The 23,678-nt window shown below is 49.1% G+C and overlaps 1 protein-coding gene across 2 annotated transcripts in view; it reads left to right on the top strand.

Annotated features, from left to right (window-relative positions):
* Positions 1–3,778: 3,778 nt before the first annotated feature.
* The window catches only part of NET1 (neuroepithelial cell transforming 1), a 44,829-nt gene continuing 24,929 nt past the window's right edge, over positions 3,779–23,678 (top strand). Inside the window, exon 1 of one of the 2 annotated variants that reach the window (XM_038186708.2) lies at positions 3,779–3,993. In XM_038186708.2, the coding sequence (XP_038042636.1) occupies positions 3,869–3,993 (125 nt within the window). In that variant the 5' untranslated portion in view covers positions 3,779–3,868. Of the gene's footprint in view, positions 3,994–22,807; positions 22,894–23,678 lie in introns of those variants that run through there. The other variant, XM_038186711.2, reaches the window with a different exon arrangement.

Below are 23,678 nucleotides of genomic sequence, written 5' to 3'. Positions count from 1 at the left end.
TATTAAAATACCAAGCTCTAATGAGCGCGTAAATGCACAAGGAGCAGTTATCAGGGCTCTGCAGCTGCTAAGTTTCACACATCAGGCAGGGGAAGGAGGCATTGGGTGAGGCTAATGAAGACTCGTGCTCACGTGTTGATTATTAGCAGGTTAACGAACCCTTCCTGCCCTGTGCTTGCCCTCAGAGCTGCCTGGGATGAGAAGCTGCATTCCCTTGGGCATGATGTCTCCAGTCTAGTAGGCATCAGCAGAGCAAGGGAGGAATGTGTGAGAGGCAGATTTCAGCATTAGGAAGGGTTTTCTTCTTCTCCATCCCCATAATGAAGCAAATGAACAAAGTCCTGAGTCCTTCAGCAGTGACAGAGGACAGGAGGAGCAGCTGACCAGCCCCCGATCCCACAGACACTGGAGAGATACAAAAAAAAAAAGAGTGGAAATCTAATAATAAGGATTTCAAGAGGCATGAAAAGGATCTCCCAGCTGGATTGGCTTCTTAGCTCTCCTAAAATTTTGCACTAGGAGTCCTGCAGCCGTGAGAGGTTCTTCAGCTCTTCTGAGCTGTGTCCCATGCTTTGAGGTTCCCCTTTGTCCTCCACTGGTAGCAGATCCCGTGACTATTCTGGATGTAAAGACTTAAATAAAATAAAGAAAGAAAGGTAACAGGGACTTTTATTTTCAGTCTGCTTCTTCTTGCTCTGTTCTCCTCTTTCCACCACCACCTGCCTTCTTTCTATAACATAGTCTCCAGTGAACAGATGAAATCCAGATTGGTGTCCCCTGTTCTTCTGTTGCCTTGAGCAGCAGTGGGAAGAGAGATGCTAAAAACATTTTGGGACCACTACACCACGGGTTAGTAACGTCAGATTTTGGTGCTGGTTAACAAGACTTCCAAAACGGCAGGTAAGGCACAATGGGTGCAGAGCGGAGGCAGTCTGAGTTCACTCTCATGCCGTATGAAGATGGATGGAGACTTTATTTTGAACATGTATCTGAAAGGCAAACACAGGTCAGTGTGATGGAGGTGGGTAACAAGCCAAAAAAAATCTGCTTGAGCTCAGATTTCAGGGTTTTCCTCCCCATTGTGGCCACAGCTCAATCCATTTGTGACAGACTCCTAAAGAAGAGTGGCCTCCAAAAACTTACATCTGGGTTGGAGACTCATCTGTAGGAGTCTCACAAAATCCTCTTTTAGTGCCTGCTTATCAGTGTGGATCCTGCAAGTGTTCCTGGTCATTCAGATCCTACAAATCTCCTTGAAGATGGGGACCTTCCACCCCACCAAGGTGCACTCAGGCTCCATGGAAGACGTCAAGGCCATGTCATAGATCTATGACAACATCACCAACCTGGATAACCAGCATCACACTGGTACCTGCTGATGGGACAGGTGGTGTCCTCTTCCATCATGTTTTTAGTTTAACAGGGCCTTCAGCATTGATTTCACCAAGAGAGTGTTGACTTTCCCTGGGGACCCACTCCTTGGGTCCCCAGGGAAACCTGGGGGGACCCTTGGGGGACCCACTTGGGGGGACTCATTCCTCACGACCTACACACTTATAGTTTCAGCAGTCAAGGTCTGCCGAAAGCACCTTTCAGATCGCTAACATCTGTGCTCTGAGTTCTCCAGCCAGATGGAAGAAACATTTGATAAGCCCACGGCTCACAGCCTGCTGTACTGGGGGGAGGCAGTGCTCAGGGATGTGGCTGTGTCCATTACAGAATAAAAAAATAACAGTAAAATTAATATAAATAAATAAATCATTTTTAAAAAGTCCTGAAAGACTGGCAGTTTTTCAAACCCAGGAGGACACGCCAGTTTGTGGATGGCTGTTGCAGAAACCAGGGCTCATCTGAGCCGGTGAGGTCTCTAGGGCAGGAGACAGAGCTGTGGAGAGGGACTGGAAAGAAATTAAAGGATATGAGTGGTGGAGATGAAGTATGCGACCGTCTATCGGTAACTATTAGCCAATATAAATGAAATACTGAGTGGGACAATGCAATTTGCTAAACTGTTTGGGTTTGGACAAAAATAGAAACTTCACAGTTTTGTCATGTTAAGTCTACACTGGAATAGAATAAACAAAATTAATTCCTCTCGTTTTGGCATGATATCAGCGCTGAGCCTGACTACTCTGGCATACGCCGCTGAGAGTAAGCCTGGCGTATTGTGTGTGCTTATTCTTCCTCCTATCCCAGTGGCACATTTCAAAATAGAAGCACAATTTCTTTCTAAAACCTTCCAATCTTTGCCTCGCATATGGTTGTGTTTAACCCTTTGGCAGGCTGCTCTGTTCGGCTTAAAGCAGGGGTATCTGCTCTTCTGAATCAAGTTGCAGGTTCCACTTCAAAGTTAGGCTTGGTTTTTAGTACCTCTGAAGAATTCATTTCTGATTCATTACTAAAATACAGCCAAGGCAGTGAAATGCCTTGGGCATATGTGGGGTTTTTAATGCGTTTCAAAGCATTTCATCCAACCGGTGCACAGAAATTGAGATCAACCTGCGACTGAAATGAAGATGATAAACTGTAAAAGGCCATTCCAGCATAGCAGTCTGGGGTGCCAGCATTGTTAAAGGGAGATCTTTTTGCCAAAGCCGTCTGGTCTAAAAGCAGACTTGCACCCCAGAGGAGATAAATCCAATTTCCAAGCAATGATAAACCATTACCTGCTCTCTCTACTGGGAGGATTAGGGCTGCCATTCCACGAGAGAGACCTTGTCCCAATATAACAGCCACTTTTCACAGAGGGGAAGGGCTGAAATGAAGGTAACTGGGATGTCACCCAACAGGGACATGTCTCCTTAGCTAAATATCTAAATTTTCACCCTGTGTCTTGCTCAAAGCCCCACTTAACCTGGAGTGGGGTGGGACGAACCAGGCGGGCGTCTGATAGCTTTTCAAGGCAGAATTTGCGGGGTTTGCTAGCCAATGCCTGTCTAGCCAAAACATCTGCTGTTCCCCAGCACTATCAGAATTTAAGATCGTGTTGTAAAGCGTTTATATGGTGGTTTCACACCGGGACACTGCGGACCTCAGCAAGGGACTGTGGCCTGTGAGAGTCCACTCATCTCACCCCAAGCAGGAGATGAAAATCACACCTTCCTCTCTCACATTGTTTCATGGTGCTGCATGGGGCACACTCAGTTCACTCTTTTTTTTTTTAATTTTTTTTGTCAGGGGAGAGGGAAAAGCCTGCAAAAGCCAGAGGAGAAAGGGGTCAGGGAGGCGGCACTGTGAGGGGAGCCACAGCCTTGGCCCCATGCCCTCACCCTGGGTCACATCCCAGCCTGCACCACATTTAAACCACTTGTATGTGTGTTTTGATAGAGTGTCTGAGGCACGTTTTTTAGATCGTAGCTTATTTCTGAAGTTTATTTTTTCAGTTTTGAGGGGAGATTAAGGGGGGGGGGGGGGGGTTCTCCTCCATCAACCCAGCGATTTCTGCCTCCTTCCAACGAAAGGGACACCACTACCCTCCCGATGCACTGGCATTTACTTCACTGAGGTGAAAAGAAGGATGAAAACGGGAGAAAAAGGAACACAACTTTTTAGGGACGAGGAGCCAGCCCCGTGCCTCAGTTTCCCCTCCCCGCGCTCCCCCCCCCACCTCAGGCGGGCACCAGGGGGCGCTGCCCTCAGCCTTCCCCCCCCGCCCCTCCCTTAATCCCGCCCTCTCGTCTCCTAGCAACGCCCCCCTCCCGCCGCGCTGATTGGCTGCCGCCGGCACCGCCGCCATTTTCAAACCGCTGAGGCGCCGCTGGGACCGGCTCCGCCGCCGCCATTTTGTGCCGGGCTGAAGCGGCGCCGCTGAGCCCCGGAGGGTCCCGTTCCCCGTCTCCCCCCCCTTTCTTTTTCCCTGAGTAGCACCATGGAGGCCGAGCCCACGGGCCTGAAACCCCCTCGGCGGAGACGGGGCAGGGCCAGTGCAGGGCCCCGCGCCAGCCGTTCGCCCCCGGCGGCCAGCACCCCCGGTGGGGCCGCGTCGTGCAGCCGGTAGGAGCCGCGATCCCTCCCTGTAACCCCCCTCAGGGGCTGGAGCCCGCCCGTGGGTGTTGTGAGGGGGGAATCTCCTCAGCCCTATAGGGACTCTGTCCTTCAGGGCACCCCTCTGGTTTATGGGTGAATCCCCCCCGGTTATATGGGATCCCTGCCCTCCTACCTCATGAGGGGAGTTTTGTTGGATCCAGGGAATCCGATGCTCTCCCACCTTATAAAATACGGATATAAGGATGCTTTCTCCCCTCCTGCTGGCTTTTTGTCCTGTCTTATAAAGTGATCTGGGTTTAGGGGGTCCCTGAGTGTCCTATAATTGGGCGTGGGGTATCCCAGTGCCACATCTTATACTGTAAAGTGTGGGGGGGGGACCCTTTCTTCAGGTCATAACTCATTTCTTTGCCTGTTCCTGACCCATTAGAGGGGCAGTTGATCCTATTTCCATCCTTGTGTCCTAAGCAGGCCCTAGACTTCTGTGAAAAAGTCTTTCTCCTCTGGCTGGGGACAGGGGGAGTTGTGAAGGGCGATGGAGTTTGGGGCTGCTGTGTGGGGTCTGGGCTCTCTGGGGAGGGTTGGAGTGGGACAGGTCCCCCTTGGAGGGCTCAGCCAAGCCTCGGGCTTTTACTCTGATTTTTAAATCCCTCTGTGCGTCATCTATTACTGGTATTTCAATAAGTTGGATCTGGGAGACCTTTCTCAAGACCACCCTGTGGAAGAAACCATTATGTCATAAACTAACCCAAGGTCAGCTTATCGGTGTTGACCCTGATAATGAGACCTGGATGTGTTCGTGGGCAGTAGTTGACCCAGGTGACCCAACTACTGACTCATATCTAGATAAACCCAGGGTGATCAGTGGAGATTTCTGCTTTTTATTACCCTCGAGGTTAGGAAATGACTTCCTCTAGGGGTCTTTCCCTCAGTGCTGTGGTTATTTGTGCCTGTTGTGGGACTCCAGCCCTTTGCATCCAAACCTGGCAGCTGCTTTGTGCCCCAACTGTTCCTTGGGGATAATCTGGGGCAATCTGGGCAGATCTGTGTTTGAAACCTGTTGAAATTCCTCACAGCCAAAATGGATATTCTATTTTAAGTGTCCTAAAATGGAAGCAAGGTGGATGTTGGTGAGCTCGCTTTTCATATTGGCTGGTTCTAGTAACCGTTATGTCTTCTGGATGGCAGAACGCTTCAACGAACTTTAGAAATGAATGCTTTTTGTAGAAATAGGCTGTGTTACCATCGTGATGATCACATTGTGGCTCCGTAATTACTGCCCTAGAGAAGCGTGGAGTAATTGAAGGCTTCAGCATCTCGGTGAGGTGATGAAACTCACCGGCGAGGTTTGGTCAGTCGTGCATTGCTCTGTGAGTTGAAGAAGTTGCTGGCCTGAGAATGACAGGGAGGCTTAGCCAGCAGGGAATTTGGGAGGTCTCCAGTCCAGCTCTTGCTTAAAAGATGAAAAGCTTCTAATTCCTGCATCCAAGCCCCGCCACCAGCTCGGGGTGCTTCAGTTGGTGGGGGCTCCTGTACTGGGATGCCCAAAGCTGTGGTTTTGCCATCCCGATAGTGGAGAGCAAACTACTTGGAACGTTTAATGTAAATTATTTAATCCCTTCCACTCTGGAGAGCTGGCAAACTACAACAGAGGGAGGGAATAAGCATCCAGAAGCAGGCCTCATTGCTTTTTTTTTTTAAGCACTTTAACCAGATACACAAAAATGTCTTATTTCTGAGTGGTTCTACTGCAGGGCTGGATCCCTAAGCTTGAAACCAGGCTGACCTTGTGAGGTTAGGGGGCGATTTTCCCCTTTTTGGCTGTCACTGCCCCTATCCACCTGCTGCAGCCAGTGTGGGCACCTCGGATTTGGGGCTCTTCTGGATGGAAATGTCACAAGCCAGGGCACTGAACGCTGCTTGGTCCATGGAAGAACCCCTCTGAGTGCTTCTGCAAAGCCCTTGCTCCACAGGCAAGTGCTTCCACACCAGAATTTAAATATTTTCAAACTTATGCACCACGGATTGCCTCTCCCCCAGCTGATTTGCCGTGCACACCCAGGCGTGAAGCAGCTCTTTGTCTCCAGCCCTGTAACCTGACCTCAGGGGAGGAGTCCCCTGCCCACCAGGCTGATTTTAGGCAAATATCTCTCCAGGCACAAACAGCTCCAGTTGCAGGCCTGGGGCCTCTGCTTGAAAGCCTGGGAATGCACGAAATACATTCAGCGGGGTTTGAGGGCGAGGTAATCTCCTTTATTAGCCACGTCCCCTCGTGCCCGCTGCCTTGCTGTTGCACCCTTAGACCCTCACGGCTGTGACATTCCTGAGCAGCCTCAAACTGCCTGAGTTTGTTTTTTAAAGTATTTGTTTCCCCTTTTTTAGACTGTGACTTCATGCAACTGGGGATATTTCCTCTAAGGGCTGTGATCTGGGGGCTGCTTTAAAGTCTTTATTTTCCCTTTTTATCTCCCCCCCCCCCCAGGAGTGTTGCGTGATGATGTGAATCGTGATTAAAATGCCATCAGAAGAGGTAATTTCTCTGAGCAGAGAAATTAGGAGTGTGCCCACAGCTCTCCTGAGATGGGAGAGGAGGATGGATTTACCAGGAGGACTTTTTGCTCTGCTGGCAGCTGGTTTCTGACCCAGAATCAGGGGCAGTGTTGCTCTGAACCTCGTGTCCCTGGCTTTGGTAGCTAGAAAGCAGCAAAGAAACTGCAGGCAGGCTGCTGGGATGGGTACAAGAAACCTCGTTGGGGTTTTGTTTGCGTTGTAATCTTGTTCCCAGCTTCACGTATCTAGTGCTGGGGTGAATCCAGGTGAGGCTGACAGCTCAGGGGTGTATTATCTCTGCTGAGGTAACACAAATAAAGCATTGAGGCCTCTCTCCTGCCCCAGACACGCTATTTAACCCCGACTTACATCTCATAATCTCCTGCCAAGCTGCAGGAGGCTGGCACTGGGAAGGAGCAGCTTCCAGCAGGGGTGTCCCAGGAGACAGGTACCTCCAACCCCATAAACCTGTGCTGTTTTCTTGTCCTTTGCCCAAAATCTAACAGTTCTGATACCCAGAAGCGTTCTGCAGCTTTCCTCCTGCAAAAGCAGACAGAGGTGGTGACACAGGGTCACACAGAGCCCTTGGGGTCTGGAGCAGGCTGGCTGGTGTTGGGTAAAGAAAGCAGCGGGACAAACAGCTGCTGCTTGGAGAGATGAGCAGAGGAGGCTGGCAAAGGAGCTTGGCAGAGCAGCAGCAGGTGCTGGAGGAGACTGACAGCATCAGTCTGTGTTCACAGCCAAGGCATCGATGGGGAACTCCTGCCAGAGGGGTGGAGGGGGCCTGGATTCCCCAAACCAGCTCTGTTCCTGCTGCTTTCCTTGCCATGGTCCCGCTCACGCAGGTTTTTGATTGAGCCAGCACCTGAAAAAGCAAAGCTTTCATTCAGGCAGTGGCTAAACCGTTTTCCCCTCTGACCACGGGGTTGCTGAATTGGGAACAGGCCGAATTTTCGTGGTGGCCCCTCGCTGGAGAGGTGCTGTGCAGAGCAGGATCCTTCACTGCAGCCCCGTGGGAGGCTCCTCAGGAGGAGGCTTCCCAACAGAGATGGCAGCAGAGAATCTGCTTGTCCGCACAGAAGCATGAGGTTTACAGACAGCTGAAGAGAGTCCTTCCCAGATGATGTTTACATATTTAAAAAAGCTTTTTAAATCCTCTGTGATCACCCACTCATTGCGCACAGTTTACTGCGAGCTCTTCACTCGGCTTGTGTTTATTCGCGGCGCACACGGAGCCTATTTCAAGGCAGTTGTTTGTTGGCCTGTGAGTTAACACGACGTGGTTTTGATGGCGATACCTCTTTCTTCTCCCTAATTATGGCTTTTCTGCAGTGAGCGTTTGCTTGCTCTTGATCTCTGGCGTGATTAAAGCCTGTATTCCACCAGACTTTCTTGGGCTGGTAAAATAATAACGAAGAGCGCAAACCTGCACCGTCCCTTACCATTATCACTTCAAAGTTAGCACAAATGGAAACTTTTGCTGCGCTGAAGAAGGTAGTTATTAAAATGCATCGCTTCAGCATAATTGGAAGCTACAGCGCAGCTTTCAGAAAATGTCTAGAGGCTCTCATGTTACCACTGTTTTACTCCAAAAGCAGGCTGTGTCTGGGTCTGAGCGTGTTCCAGGCACGGTATGCAAATACGCGTCCACTTCAGTCGCTTGTGCTGCCACGGGCCCTAAATGTGGAGTTTTCGGGAGATGGGTGATGCTGCAAGGAGCAGAGACACCTGAACTGCGTCCAGGCCTCAGCCTGAAACTGCTTTAAGAAAATGTCAATACTGGGGCAGCAGTACACAAAAATCCAACCAGGATGGTTTTTTTTTAAGGCTTAAGGTCTTGCTTGCGTGTCCTTTACTTGTGTTTCTTTTCATCTCTTCTTTGTGCAAGAGCTCTGCAACATTTCAACAGCTGGAAGAGGACTAGGAAGAAAGTACCTCAAAAACTGAGTGGCATTTATATATATATTATATATATATTTATAAACACATCTATATATTTTATATAGTATATTTTAGTTACTAACTGGTTTCTTCCTGTATAAACTGTTGTTAATTTGTTTTTAGTGAAATATCTAGTAGCTTTTTATAGTTATTTTCATCTTTCCCTGTGCTCAGAGTGTCTGAAAACTTACTGAAATCCAGTATAGTGTTCTTGTAGCAAACTGGAATGAAATCCTCATCCTACTGGACACCTACTGACGCCTGCTGGTGTGAGGGAACTGCCTTGTACCTGGTGTTTTCCTGCAAGGAACAAAGGTTTGAGCACACCTGACTAGTTAGAGCTCTGGAGAATTGTTTCCTTTTGGTAGGATGTGCTAAATTTATTAAAGCATGGGCAGAGAGAGTAAAAGAAGCCGAAGTTCACCCTTCGTGCACTTCCAGTGGCCTCTGCACAAATATCTAGGAAATGCTGCTAGCGCCCGTGGAGCCTCCTTCCCCATGGTGTGCTCTCAGTTCCTGGGTGTTAAGGAAGAAGAAAAGACCTGTAAAATATCCAAAACCTGCTTTTTCTAAAACGTGGCACTGCTGCTTTCCCAAATTCCATGGCAAATGCCCCCAGCCAGTTGTTAAAACCTAGGGCAGCTTTCAGCCCTCAGCTTCCCTTTATGTGAATGTTGACGGGGAGCAACACCAGGCTCTTAATTCTCTTAATTACTACGTGCTGATGATAGCCTGACTTGTTATTGTCTTGTAAAACAGAAGTCATGCTACACTTACCAAATAATTATCTTTACTCACAAACGATTATCCTCAGCATCCATTTGCTTAATCCTAGCTATTAGTGCCGCAATTAATATTTGCAGGGCAAGCTCATTGCAGATGCCTTGCAGAAGGCACCCATCAGATAAGGAGCTCGCGGTGGAGGGAGATGAAAGGTTTTTGCTGAGCCCAGCCAGCTTCAGGCCTGTGAGTCAAAAGATAAGGCTAGCATCTCCTGATAACGTAGCCCCTTGATGATAACGATCCCTTCAGTGCCTTGGCAACCAGTGAAATAAATTTTCCCCAAAAAGGGATGTTCTGAACTCTAGGTATCTCTTCTGGCCTTGCTGTAGGCAAAGGTTGGTGTGATGGAGAGAAGACCTCACTCTTCTGCTCCTTACCTAAAAGTAGGTGCAGTTTTTCTTTAGAAAACAAAAAGATTTATCAAATGCACTTTTAACAACTGGTGGTTGTGATGGTTGATCTGAAGTATGCTTTGGAAAGAGGAGGTGAAAATCAATGGCACAGTTGGTCTCAGTAAAATGTAAAGAGCTTTATGAAACGAGTAGCCCTGCTTCTGCAGGGAAAGGCTGAGAAAAATAAACTAATTCTTACAGTCCTGCTCATCTGGCCAGGAGAGGATGGACTCCAAACAAGGAGAATCATTTTACTGAACTCTTACAAATGAGTTGCAATGCAGGCGTCTTCCTCAGCTATGTTGAGGAGGAGACTCTGCGTGTCTTGACTCCATCCTGTGGGCTCTCTGGTGCATCAGGGGAGACTGAGACAACATAAAGGTGGTCTTTGCCTTACATAAAGTCAGGGAAAGTGTTAAATCAGTGATAAAGAAGATAAAGGCCTGGTATATCCAAACAGTGAGTGGAGTTTAGCTGTTGGGAAAGGCTCTATCTGTTTCCCCAAAGACTTTTTTTGTTTTTGCATGAACAACAAGATTTTGACGTGTTTAAGCATGAGCTTCAAGTGATACCAAAGTCATCTTGCCTCCTGACTTGTAATCTCCTCGCCTCTAGAAGTGTAGCAGACCTTGTCCTCACATCTCTGCTGGGTGAGAAGGGATTGTAAGAACTTGAGCTCTAACCAGAACGTGGTTTTGCTTCTGGAGTTCAAGAGCTCAGATTGAAAAGAACTGGCAAGTTAGTTTGGCTCCATAAAGCATTTTCTAAATCAAAGTAGCAATGGAAAACGCAAAAACTGCCTGCAAAATCCTTTCCTGCCCAGGTGGACCCGTAAGACTTCTGATTATCAAGTCAGCTGGCATTTATTTTCACATGCTGGTGTGCAGGTCTCCGGGTGGTAGCCAGCAAACCTCATGTTCTTGGTGGTGAAATCTCCAAGCGTGCTGGAGGAGCAGCGGGGCTCAATGTTTGCCACAGGGGGTGCTCCCTTCTGGCGTATTTAGCAAACTGCTGAAGGGGGAGAGGAAAACTGTCAGCCTCAAAGCCCTTCTGCTTCTCTGCAGAAATGGGGTGCGAGGGAGTTTAATGCAGTGCTGGGCGTGTCACATAGGGGCAGGATTGTTGTTAACCTCCAAAATTGTCTGTTGTGTGGATAGGTGAGCTTGTGTGGGGTGAAGAAGAGGCATTCACGTGTCTGGGAGGAGACAGTGCTGTTTTTCCATTAATAGTATTTATGGGACATCTTCAACTTCCCCTGTGAGGTCGAGCTTCCAAATGTCAGAGCTGTGTGTACCTTCAAGGGTTTGCCTCCTTCCCTTTCCTACTGAGCAAGTGCTGCTCTTCAGTTTGGCATCACAGCGGATGTCAAGGCTTCCAGGTTCTGTTCTAACACAAAGCTTTTGCTTAATTCCTTTTGGTTTCAGTTTTCTGGGTGGTAAAACCCAGCCTGTTAGGAAGAAGCAGCACTTTAATACTCAGTGCTGAAGTTCTGAGAACCACTGACATGTGGAAGGACAAACGTCTTGGACCACTTTTGAGAAGTGCCAATGCAGAAGTCCTGCACTTGCTGAAGTCCCCTTTGGGTTTGCAGAAGTAATAAATCTGCCAAGCTGTTCCCATTCACAGGAGCAGTTTCTTTTATTGCAATAATACAAAAGAAATATAATTATTGACATCAGGGAGTATGGAGACATGGTTTGGACCTCTTTAGTGTGCACGCTTAGTGGTTGCAGCCCATGAATCTTTCTGTAGGAAGATGATGATTGTTTGAATTAGTGCTTGCTCATTAACTTAATTTTATAAATGCAGGATTCCCAAATTAGGGGCTCATCTTTGCTGGAGGCTGGGAGGAAGGCAACTGTCGGTATTTGATTTTAAAATGTGTAAATATACGTTCACTGTTATATAAATACATATTTTAATGTAAAAATAGATTCTTTTATATAGAGCGTTAGGTGGTAACCATGGAAGTGGTATCTTTTGGTGGTTGTAGAGGATGTTGTTGCTTGTGGCAGTAAGCAAACAGCTTGGGAGCCTCTAAAAGTACCTGAACGAGGCCTGCTGGTGGAAGACAGCTTGGGCTTTGAAGCTGGGGTGTACCTGGAAACACCCAATTTCTTCTGGAATCACCCAATTTCTTCTGGACCTTATTGGGCTGAGAAGTTGTTTTTGTTTCACTTCTCTCCTTTGGGAATACTCAGTGGGCTTTCCAGCAATGCTTTTCTTTTTAAATCTTAGTGCTTTTTTTTTCAAAGCAATGCGCACATAAATATATGACCTTGCTGAAACTGATAGCAAAATTCCTGGTAAATTCCCAGATTTTACCCTATTTACAGGATTTTACCCTAGAGAGCTTCAGCCAACGGATTCATCTCAAGTGCCAGGCCATTTGCAAGTTGCAGTAACTTCGCATCGTGGCTGACTCGCGAGGATTTCCTCTCTGGATACTGGAAGAACTTCACCCTTCCCATTAACGCTTGTTTTCTAGCTCTGTTATCAGTTGGCTGAAGATGCTTCTTGTCTTCATTTTTTCCCCTTCCTCCCTTCTCTTCCTTTCCTGTCAGATCTGCAAGTATGTTTTATGCTTTCGTTTCTGCATCAGCTTTGAGTCTGCTATCTTCTGTGTGCTTGCTCTGAAGAAATGGCAGGAAACACGGGGTTTCTGCTGAGTATCAAACCCCTGCAGCGATGAAACTTAAAGGAAAATTTCGACATGCCTGAGAAAGGAAAAGAGTGATAAAGGCAGCCCTGAGGATAATTTGTGGAAGGAAGAACTCTTCCCAGAAAGGAATGTGATAGTGAGAGACGAGCAAACTGGGAAGTAGCGGGGTGAGAGAAAGGGAAAATTTCATAAAATGATTTTTCTAAAAAATAATTAATGAGGAGGAAGCTCCTGGTGCTGCTGCTGAGATAAAGCAGTTAACTGGGATCGAAAAGACTTTTCCACCCCAATTATAAATCAGTGGATTGAAAATTAGACAGTACTTAAAAAAAAAAAAAATCATATGAATAGTTCCTGGGGATCCTGATGAAATTTCATTACTTGTGTTGCTTTTATCCTGGTAATGCTTGTCTGCTCTTTGAGCTGAAATAAGTGTTCAGAACACGCCGAATCCTTATTTGAATTTCAAAATTCTGCACTCAAGTAACAGGAATTCCTGTTTGCATGGGAGCTGTTCCTGAAGATAGTGTATTTCACACAGCATGGGTCCTTGTTTAGTGTCTGTAGGGTGAAGCTGGTGCCTTCACTGCTGTAATTGAAGGGTCTGCTAAAAACCTGACATGTGAGTGAACGCTAGAATCACTTTATATGCTAGATGAAGCTACAGACAGCTCCATGCTAAAGCAAAGCTGTAAAATACTCCAGATTAGGAAATAATCCTTCATGCAGTGGAGAGCCATGAAGTGAGCCTTTGGTAAATGTGGTAGAAGAACAGAAAATGTCAGTTTTGGTCCTTGCAGCCACGTGTGGGCAGCAGTTTTTTTGTGACTGTATCACCTCCTGACAAGCCCTGAACACAAAGGCTGCAGGCATGAGTTTAGGAATCAGATTGGTCTTCCAAACTAAACCCTGACACCATTAGCATACTCAGTGAGCCGGAGAAAACAGCAGGTGATGGTTTGCTTCCAAATAGTGTTTTAAATGGTCATTAACTTCGTCCTCCTAGCTTCACATCTTCATTTTTGTACAGCTTTTGTACTCGGCAGGGCAAACTTCAGCAGTCCCTGGAAAGCAGCCACAATTTCACATAGAATTGACTTGCCTAAATACTTACCTTGTGCTTCTCACTGTTTAAGTCTTGCAGCTTTGTTGATTCAGTTCAACCTCCTGCCTTTGCTGGGAGAAGCAAAGGAATTAGAGGTTGTCAGCAAATCTCTTCAACACCGCCATGCCATGGGGCTGGTGGTCCCCCAGTTACCACATCCTGGTGAGAGGGGAAGCACCTCATTAAGCGTTTAACATAATTGCGAGCAATTGTCTGAGCAAACCTTCAGCTTTACCTGCAAATGGTCAGGGAGGCAGGCTTGATCACAGGCCTTGGCTTCCTGCTGCCTTGCCCTCCTCAGGCAATTTCATTGAGGGTTCCTTTGAAGTCTTCCCAGAAATTAAGGCTGGGACAGACCGGACACCCTCCCAGCAGCCTTTTAAGAGGGAGGGAAGAGTCATGGGTTATCTCAGACCTCTCGGATGCTTGGATGGGTCCCAGGTGGACAAGATAATTTTTGTTCCTTGCGCAGAACCCCGTATTTTTCAGCAACTTCTCCAAAAGAGGCATTTACACCCGCGAGCAGGGGTATAAAACACATCCATGCAGCCACAGCCTTGCAGGCTCCGTGTTGCAACCCTCATCCCTGCCCTATTTGGACGCTTTGCTGCTCACCTTTATTCTCCGTGTTTGTTTTGGGGAGCCGTAGCAAACAGACACCAGAAAAGGCTCGGAGCTAGGAACGTGATTAGAATTGCAAATCTGGGGCGGCCCTGCCTGACGCGGAGGAGGAACACCAACCTTGGCTGAAGCCTCCTGCGTGTTTTAGCAAGTCGCTCCAAGGACTGGTGGTGAAGGAGCCTGGCTTCCTTTGGAGCTGGCCTGTGCCTGGACGGCTTTTTTAGCCTCACCTCCATGGCTGAGGCTGTTCAGGGTGTGTAAATAAGATAGAGGTTTAAAAAGCAGAATGTGTGGTGTTTGAGTCTGGGGAATGGAGGCAAGGTCTGTTAGGAAGGGCATAAAGCAATAAATCTGCTTACCCACTGCTGGGGGGGGGGGGGTGAGACCTACTGGGCTATTTTATCCTGTCCTAGGATAAAAGCAGGGACTCCAAAACCACTGCAAATGGAGCTTCAGGCAGAGCTTTCGGACTCCTTTTTCAGCCTCTTCAAGAACTGCCAAGCACGCAATGAAATCCTCTTCCTCTAGGTGTCACCTCTGGATCGGGAAACAGCTCTCCCTTCACTCTCACCCCAAGGCACAACCCGGGTGTTTAAATCTGAGCTGAATATTTACACTAAATTGGCCGGCTGGGCTACATTTGGAATTAATTTAACTGCACTGAGTCCAATGGTTACTGCTTCCCCACCCGGGATAAAGGGAAGTAACTTGACTGCTACCGATGAGCGTCCTTTTTCCACTCCCCACACAATTAATAGTCATTGATGACACGCTGGCTGCTGACCGTGTCCTTTTCCTAAACCATTTGAGCTCGGTGAGATCTAAAATGACTCGGGGAGGAGGAAGGCAAGCGGGGAACCAAAGCACGTGAGCCCATGGGGGCACGTGGGTGGTCTGGAGCAGGAACACAGCAGGGCCGCGAGCGTTCATCACCTGTCTCCTCACTTAAAAGCTCTTCTGTGAAGTTCCCTGGGTGGTTCCAGGTTTGCTGACAGCCCAGAATATGTTAGTCTCCAGCATCAGAGAAACCACAGAAGCCTGGTGCATGGAGTTAAGCTCATTTCCCACCCACACGCACATTAAGGAAGGTCTTAAGACTGCAACTGCTTCTCTGTCAGTTTAAACTTCTAGCTGCGAGGTTTCCCAGTGAGCTGAAGTGGCTGAATTTCCATGTTTGTGTTTTTTTAATGGCAATTGCGTTCAGGAGTCCCTGAAACTGGCTGGAAAACATCACCCAGAGCACTCTGAAGCGCTCACTAACTAATTAGTGGCACGGACTCAAGGTCCTGTATGACTGTCGTTTGCATTCGTTTAGTTTCGGGGGACTTTGCACTTCGCAGGGCGATCTTTCGAAAGGAGCAGCTGGTGTTGTTGTAACTCTTTTACAGAGGGCTTGGCCCTGAAACTCGGAGCAGTTATCAACAGACAGAGGCTGCTGCAGAAGCGCTGCCTTTCAGCGAGGTGTCTGCTAACCACAACACAGCCCAGCCTCTGGTTCGCCTGCCAGCTGCTGGTGGTGTCACATCCCCTTCCCTGAGGTGCTTTATATCGCTCAGATGGGTCGGGGTTTTATCTTGTGCCCCATCAGCAGGTGGGGAAGAAGCGCTCCCCGTAGCAGGGAAGCGCTGAGATGTGCAGTGCTGTCAGTGCACTGATCCTTGTCGATGCATCAGGCCCTTTATTTTTTTACTGAGCCCAGTTTAAAAACATTACGTGGGATGTCACTGCCTCCAATTTCAGCTGACTAAAGCATCTCCCAGGTGGGTTTTGATCTTGAATTTGCTCCTGATCATCTCTTTGCATCGAGCACACGTGGCAGGGCCGTTGCAATGCTGATTCATACACAGAAGGGGGCGGATTCGGGATTGCTCTGGAACCACTCTCAGCTCTCTTTGTCTAAAGAGTTGCTTTAGGATAATCTGTAGGAGAGACACAGTAATCTTTGTACTAACTGTCCAAGAATGTTCTCCAGAACATGAATAACCACGGGCTGAGCTGAGTGAGCTTTAATAACGGGTTTCCTGTGGTCACGTCTAGCAGACTTTCTCTCCTCTGAAGACTGGCCGTGCTTTCTAGCGAGGTGCTGTCGGATTCCCTTGCACTCAGAGGTTTATTTTGCGTGGGGGTGGTTTGTTTGTTTGCTGTAATAACTGGGAATGGCTACGGTGCATCTATTAAAACCTCATTCCTGCTCTGCTTCAGGCTTGAAGACAGACTCCAGGTGTATTTGTGCTTGTCCCGTGGAAAGAGATTAGAGACTCGTGGCTGAGCTCTCCTCCCCTTCTCATCCTGCTAGCTCATGCGGCTGCCTTGGCCGCCGAGCAGCAGCCTTTCCCTGCCAGCATCCATAAAATTATCCCTGGAGGCAGCAGTTCCTTGTCTGCTGCAGGATCTGCGTTTTCCCTGATTTCTTAATCCCTCGCTGTATTGTTTTGTCTGAGTTTCGAGCTCTCTTCCTCTCCTTGCAGGGCTGTCATTACTCTGCTCCTTATCTGCTACTGCAACTCCCAGGGCCACGTACGGCATCGGAGGCTGTCATTTCCACCAAGAGCATCGAGGTCTAACCCCATCTCTGCTGCCGTACACATGCAAACCGAGCTAAATTGGCCAGAGGAGGGGGAAAAGAAAGGATCTCCACCTGGAAATCACCTTCCAGGACTGGAACTGAGTCCTTTCAGAGCTGATGCTCCCCTCCTGCTTTCCCCGTGGCAGGATGGAGCAGAGGCTCAGGGTACAAAGCATCGTGAGATGAGTTCCTCAGCACCTGCAGGGAGGGCTGAGAAGCGTCGTCGTGGTTTTATGGTGGGAGTTGTGGGGCTCCAGGCTTAGGTCAGTCACGGGCAGCAGCCTTTCGGTCCTATATCAGCTGTGCCCCGCTGCTGAAGTGCCCAAAATGCTGCGTGAGAAGCAAAGCTGCAGCCTCCAAATTCCCCGAGGGGGAAAAAAGGTTGTTAAAGGTTAAAATAGTTTGAAGAGGGGTGGTCTCCCCAAAAGGAGACGAGTGCCATGCCCAAGCACAGAGGGTGCGCTAGGTGAAGTGCTTAAAATGAAGTTAATAAAACACTGAGAGCCTTGTTTGTGAAAATAAATTCTCCCGGGGTGGTTCCTGGCCTGTGTCAACCCGGCACGGGTCGATTTGTTACTGGCTGGCGGAGCTGCCTGGGCTATCAGCGCTAAATGTGTTTACTTATCCTTACATTTAGGAAGAAAAGCATGAAAGGGACTGGCCCTTGGAAAAGTAAAAGCATTAAACAAGCTCTTTTGTACTAGCCAAGTACACCTTCAAGCCCTTGTAATGTTTAAATATTTCAAATGTGAAGTCACTCAGGGCTGCCTTACCACCCACTGCCTGAGCTCTGTTTCTCTTACAGCCTTACCCTTAAATTGTGTAGACATTACATTAGGCAGCTCCACCCTGCAGCCGTTTCCTGCCCGGCTCCTCGCTCCTTGCTCTTTTCCCATTATTTTCTCTCTTGTCTCCTTTTCTGTTTTTCCTACAGCTCCGATTTTTTTTTTAATTTATTTATTTTTTTTGGAGTCTAGGAACTAGGCTCGCAGTTCCTAGACTGCTACCCGCCCCAATCTCTCTCTCCCTTGGGGCTTTTCTCCTGCGTGGGATCAGCGCTAATCGCCTCCAGAGCGATGCAGGGCATCTTTTTATAGCCCTGCCAAAGATGAGGAGGAGGAGATGAAATTTCTTAAGAACATAAGAGCTGCTTCAGCCCCAGCGTCCCTCTGACCTAATGCACTGCTTCTGGGCACTGAGGGAAGAGCAAGGACAGGGCTGTGATGCTCCTTTTTCCTGAACCACCCCTGATCTCCACCAGTTTTGGGGTTGTCTGCTTAGCAGCCCCCTGTAAATCCCTTCTAAGGCTTTAGAAACTTTATTTCCAGTTCCACCTTGTGTCCCTGGTAGCTCTTGGCATGGATTGTCATGGGCCAGTTGCTTACACCAGCTCCTTTCCTCCAAAATGGGCAAAAAAGGGGGCTCACATCTCTCTGTGCCCACCCCAGCTGTGTTGCAGCACTTCTGCAGGACAGAAAGTGCTGGCTTCGATTATCTCGAGCCAGATCCTGCGGTTTATTCAGTTTGCTTTTCTTGTGAATCATAACTAATGACAAACACAGCCAGCCAGCGCTGAGGCGTCCCCGCGCGGGTGCCGTAGCAAAGGGCAGGAAGGAGGCTTCCTCCAAACACACGTGGCACTGCCGCTGCTCCTATGGGTCCCCTGCTCTCGTGAGAGCCTCGAGCTGTGCTGCTACAGGCAAGCAACCCTTTTTCAGCTGGCTTTTAGTGACTTTTTGGTGTACAGCTTAAGGAGGTGACTGAGCACAAGCCCACCTGAATCACCAGTGGGCCCTACAACGGGGCAGGGCTCCCACCAAGGGGCTGCAAAGACACGGCTTGTAGGAAAGCAAAAAACATGCAGCAGAAACATTTGTTTGTATAGCTGCTTAGGGTTATTTCTTAAAAAAAAAAAAAAAAGAGGAAAGTTTGTGCCTGTCAGCATTAAAATGTATGTTTTCCCGACCGTTCTCCCAGGATGACTTGTAATATTTATTGGATGGAGCTTGGTTCCCACAAGAACTCAAAATAGCCGTCTGGATTTGGAGCTCCTGGGCTGGCACAGCTCGCTCCCAGGGCTTCTGGGCACCCGCAAGTCCCGACTGCTGTCCCCAGGGAGCGTTCAAAATAGGTACCAGAGGGGAAGGGGCTCCGGGGGCGATACGAAATGGAAAGAGTCAGACTTTAAGTGCAGTCAGTTTGAGCTGAACTCGGAACCTTTTGCTCCCTGCCTGGAAACTTTCAAAAAGCTGAAAGTTCACTTGGAGCTCTCGGGAGCCTGGGTTTGTGGGAGTAAATGTGGAAAGGTCTGGGGTTTGTTAACACGTGCGGAGACGGTGGCCTTGACTTTGGTACATAAAAACACGGTGAAAGTGTCCTTATCATCAGGTCTAGTCTCTGTGACACCATGCTGTGCTGTCGGCAGGGTTATTGGCTTAGTGTTTACATTTCCTTCATTTCCCTTTCCTCCTTGAACGTGCTCCAAACGTTTGTTTGGGTTGGGTTTTGTGCTCGTCGTGTCTCACCTGGTGGCATTGCCTTTACGTCTCTCTACTGAGAAGTCCACGTCGATTTTTCGTGATGATGGTTCCACTGGAAAACAGCTCCGTTCTGAACCAAAACTGCTGAAGGGGACGTGAATTATTTAGATTAAAGCCCACAACACCACTAAGTGAGTCCAAAAAGCGTTTAGGACTATTTTTTAAACAACAGCCCTTGCATTTGAGCTCTGATGAGACACTTGACCAACCAGTACCTCCTAAAACCTTGCACGGGAGCTTCATTTCCCCTAACCCCAGGCACCTAAAAGCCAACTGCTTGAATCTGAGCCTCCCCCAGGGTTCCCCTGGAGTCACGCAGAAGGAGAGGCGCCTCCAGGCAGCTTAAAATGCCTGGCAGGGGGTGTCAGCCCCCCGCAGGAGTGACAAGGGAGCCTGGGCAGCCACCTCCCTTTAGGAGCTGACAGATGAGACCTGGCTGCACATGCAGCAGGCAGAGGGGAGCCGAAGCTCGGCATGTGGCCGTGGGGCGCTTGTGTTTCTCTTGCTGCTTTTTAATTGCGAGGATTATCTTGCAGCCCAGCGTCAGAGCTGATTGACAAGGGCCCGGTGCGCGAAAGCCGGCGGCTTCACAAGCTGGGGCTGCGATGGCTGCGCCACGAGGAGCTGCGCCCTTCTGCTGGATCTAGGCCTGCAGCAGCCAGGGCGCTTGCATGGCTGCTGACAGGCAACATATTTCGGCAGCAGCTGCACTGCTTCTCCCTCAAGTCCTCCCCTCAGCCCTGCTTAAGCATTTACATCATAGCCCTGGAAAGGAGAGCGCAAATAGCTCCGTGATGCAGGCAGACGGGCTTCCCACGGCGTGTGCTTCATCATTTTGTTCCGTCAGGAGCTCTCCTTCGGCCGTCGTGAAAAGGAATGCGAGTTTTCTCTTTCTAGTGACAGATCCTTGCTCTAATCCCCTCTGACGTGCTTGCAAGCAAGAATACCTGCGTGCAGAGCTCTTTGTGGCACGCGGGGACAGAGCTGCACATGGAGGAGAAGCTGCTCTTGCCCATGCTCTGAGGCCGGGAAGGTGTTGGTGCTGAGGGATTTAGGGTTGACCTTAGGCTGCAGGTGGCCTGTGCAGGCGTGGAGTGGAGTCTGATTGCCCCAGCTCGAAAAACAGACCAAAGGTTCTCCTCGGCAGAGTGTTGCAACAGTGCTCTGACACATAATCATCACAAAAGGCTATTGTAAGGTGTTTCAGTGCCCTGCTGCAATGCGTCATTCCACCAGAAGCCTTTGAAAACGCCCCCACGTGCCGAGCGTGAGGGTCGAAGTGATTTCAGCAGCTGGAAAATGGTCAGGGAGGGACGGAGGGGGAAAAGGAGACCCGGCCGCGTGCCGCCCTTTTGATTCTCCCACAGAAAATTCGAGCTGCCAGCCGTAGGGACAGCGCTGGGAGCTTGGCTTGGACGGGGAGCAGACACACGACTGGGGTGGGAAGTCTGGAGGCAGGCTGGAAGGAAGATGCCTGGCTCATTAGGGAAGTGTGTGGCGCAAAGATAACGCCTCGAGCCTCAGATGAAACCGGGCTCTGCCGTGTTGAGCCCAGAGTGTGCAGCCCGGCGGAGGTCAAACGTGTGATTATTTCGGGATAGCAGCACCCGGGGAAGCTCCTCGGCGCTTATCTGCTGGCGTTCAGCGCCGCCGTTGATGGCTTCTCCAGACAAAGAGCTGCAAGAAGCCGCTGCGAGGAACTGGACGCTTCCAGAATGGAAAAGCAGGCTGCCCCTAAAAAGCTTCCTAAAAGCGCTTACGAATGAAATGTGCTTTGGATAGCTCCAAGCTGCCCAGAGCGTGTCTGGAGGCGCTTCCTTTCTGGGCTGTTTTAATGTAAAAAAACGAAATAATAATAATAATTGCTATTCCAGAGCGTCTGAGCAAGTACAAGGAGTTCTCAGCTGGGCAGCAGCGGGGCTCTGTCCCATCCAAGACAGCTCGAAGGGGCTGCGATCACACCGCTGCGTGTCTGAGAGCTGCTGGAGTTACTGCTTGCACCGCTGTTGCAAAATGCAATGCTGCCAGCGATTTATTGCAGCTTGCTGAAACCTCATTTCCAGAGAGCGAGTCATCATCGTGCTGCTTTTGCTCTCCGGGTAATCGAGGCTGCGCCTATCCCCTTCCCTTTGTGCCCTGCTGGCAGTGGGAGCACTAACGAGGGAGGAGCAGGCTGCAAACTCCACGAGGAGTTCATCAGCACCGTTTTCCTCGATGCCATCGAGGCAGGGAGCTCTTCTGTCTCGCTTTATGCCCGTCACTAGGTTTTTCTCCAAGTAAGGCTTTCACCCTGGAGCTCTTCAAGATAAGGAGCCGTGACAAGCAGTGCTGGAAGCGCCCTCACTCAGCGTTTGTTTGCACAGCGCTTGGGAGGCCTCTCATGCTGGCCAAGGCCTCTGGATATTGTTGAAGTGGAAATATTAACTCTACAAAGTTGGAAAGCCTTGCTTTTTTTTTTTTTTTTCCCTACAGAAAAGCTTTACATTAACATTCAAAGGGCTCTTTGTGGGGCTTTCTGTTCTTGTCCTTCAAAACGGGGTTCAGCAGCGGGGCTGGCGTGTTTGCAAAGAGGTTTTTCATCTGGCGCTGCAGCCTTCAACCATCTTCGCACTTAGCTGGCACGAGTGGTTTGTATTTAAGAACAGCTTGCACTGAAAACACAGCAAAAAAAAATTAAAAAAAAAAGGGGGAGGGTTGGAAGTCAGAGGGGAAGGAAACACACGGCTGCTGCCCAGTCTGAAGAATGTATTTTGGAACTGCAGAAAGTGAAGAGAGCTGCCAGATCAAAGCGTTTCTGCAGTTTCCTGGAGAAGTCATCAGAAATAAGTCCAGAAAGAGCTCGGGCTGTCGAGTGATGCTGACTGGGCTGCGCGGATTTCCAGTAACGAGGCAGAGAAATGAGGCAGAGAAATGTCTCGAGTAGCATGAATGGGAAGTCGCCCTAACCTGCTGAGGGAAGCTCTGCTGTGCTTCGTCCTCCGGGCTGACAAATGGGCAGCTCTTCCAGCGTGCCCTTTGTGGACGTCTTTGGTCTTTTTTTAGTCTACCCCACAACCTCATTTATTCCTCAAAACCTTAAGCAAAAGGCAAAACAAGAAAAAGCTGTCGCTGCATAAGGCAAACAATAAAAAGACGTCGAAGAAGCCACACAGTGTAAACTGTTTGACAGAAGCGTTTGCTCTTTGATGAAGTGATTTAATTTAAGACGAGGTGTGTTTTTTTTCCCTGCTCTTTACCTCTCCCTTCCAAACCTGAAGCAGGACAAAGCTCTGAAGGGAACCAGCAGCCCCAAAACAAAATCCTGCAGACGAATTCTGCTGCCCTTGCTGCATCCGCACAGGGCTGTGCCAGTGAGAGGCTCCTGGTGTTTGTTCAAGGAAGGAGGCAAACAATGACTGTTTCCTGAGCCTGGCTTCAGCCGTGAAACAAAGGAGCCCGCCCGCTCGCCTTTATCAAAACGTTATCTACTAAATCACCCAAACTTCCTCTAGGAAGATTATTGGGGCCTCATCTCCTTCCCTGCTATGTCGCCGGGCAGGTTTGGGGCTCAGGAGTTTCCAGCAAGAAGCTGGTTTCCTAAATCCGTTTGCAGACCAGCTTGAAAATATGACAAATTACACACGCTCAGTTTTTTTTGCAGTGTAGAAATATTCCATAACCTCGTTATGGACCACCAGCATGGCAGCCTTGATTCGAGCAGCCTGTGGAAAGATTTACTCTTGGCACGGCGGCGGTATCATCGCTTGCTGGTAAGCAGCCTGGAACATTCATTTCTCCGAGCAAACAGAGGGTACCAAAACAGAATTGTTTGTTCTTTCTGTACAGTCTCAATGCTCTTCGCCCCTCCCCTGCTTTTGGCCCGGAGAGGTTTGCTTTGCCAACGTGTTGCCGCAATGTTTTACATCTCGAAAATTATTTTCGGCTGTTCGCGCAATCTTCTTCACAGCCCCGAAGTTTTTCACTCCTGAAAGGCTGCAATTAACTCCTTCTGCTTGCTTGAGGCCTGGCGAGATAAGGGCCCAGCCTTTTTCCTTGTCTCTCTGCTCTTCCTGTCATAAAGAAGAAAATGATGCTGGGGACGATCTACCGAGAAGAATTTTTTTTTTAAGAAAGCCAGGAAATGACAGAGCCTGACTTCAGGCTTCGCTTGGGTGACACAGCAGGGATTTCTGTGGACATCCCTGCAACGGGGCTGTTGCAACAGCTGCGCTGTAAACACAGCAATTAACTCCATCAATTAACTTCATCCAGGCGCTGGCACCGGCGCAGCGTTTTATTCTGCTGTCTTCGGGAGCTAAACCATGACATCCCGGCCGCTCTGCGCTCCTGCCAATTCATCACGCAGTGGCTGGAGAAGGGATGCCAGGATGGGACTTTGATCCTAAATGTCTCTTCCCTGCTTTGTAGAAGATCTGCCACCCTCGATGTCTGTCCATGTGCCGCTGCAGACAGTTCCTGGCAGATCGCAGCTCCCTGCTTGGCCAAAGACCTGCCAAGGAAGGAGGTTCAGCAGGGGCTCCTTGCACCACAACAG

This window comes from Anas platyrhynchos, chromosome 1, assembly GCF_047663525.1.
Source record: "Anas platyrhynchos isolate ZD024472 breed Pekin duck chromosome 1, IASCAAS_PekinDuck_T2T, whole genome shotgun sequence".
Taxonomy (NCBI): domain Eukaryota; kingdom Metazoa; phylum Chordata; class Aves; order Anseriformes; family Anatidae; genus Anas; species Anas platyrhynchos.
This window is presented reverse-complemented; position numbering and strand designations above follow the sequence as displayed.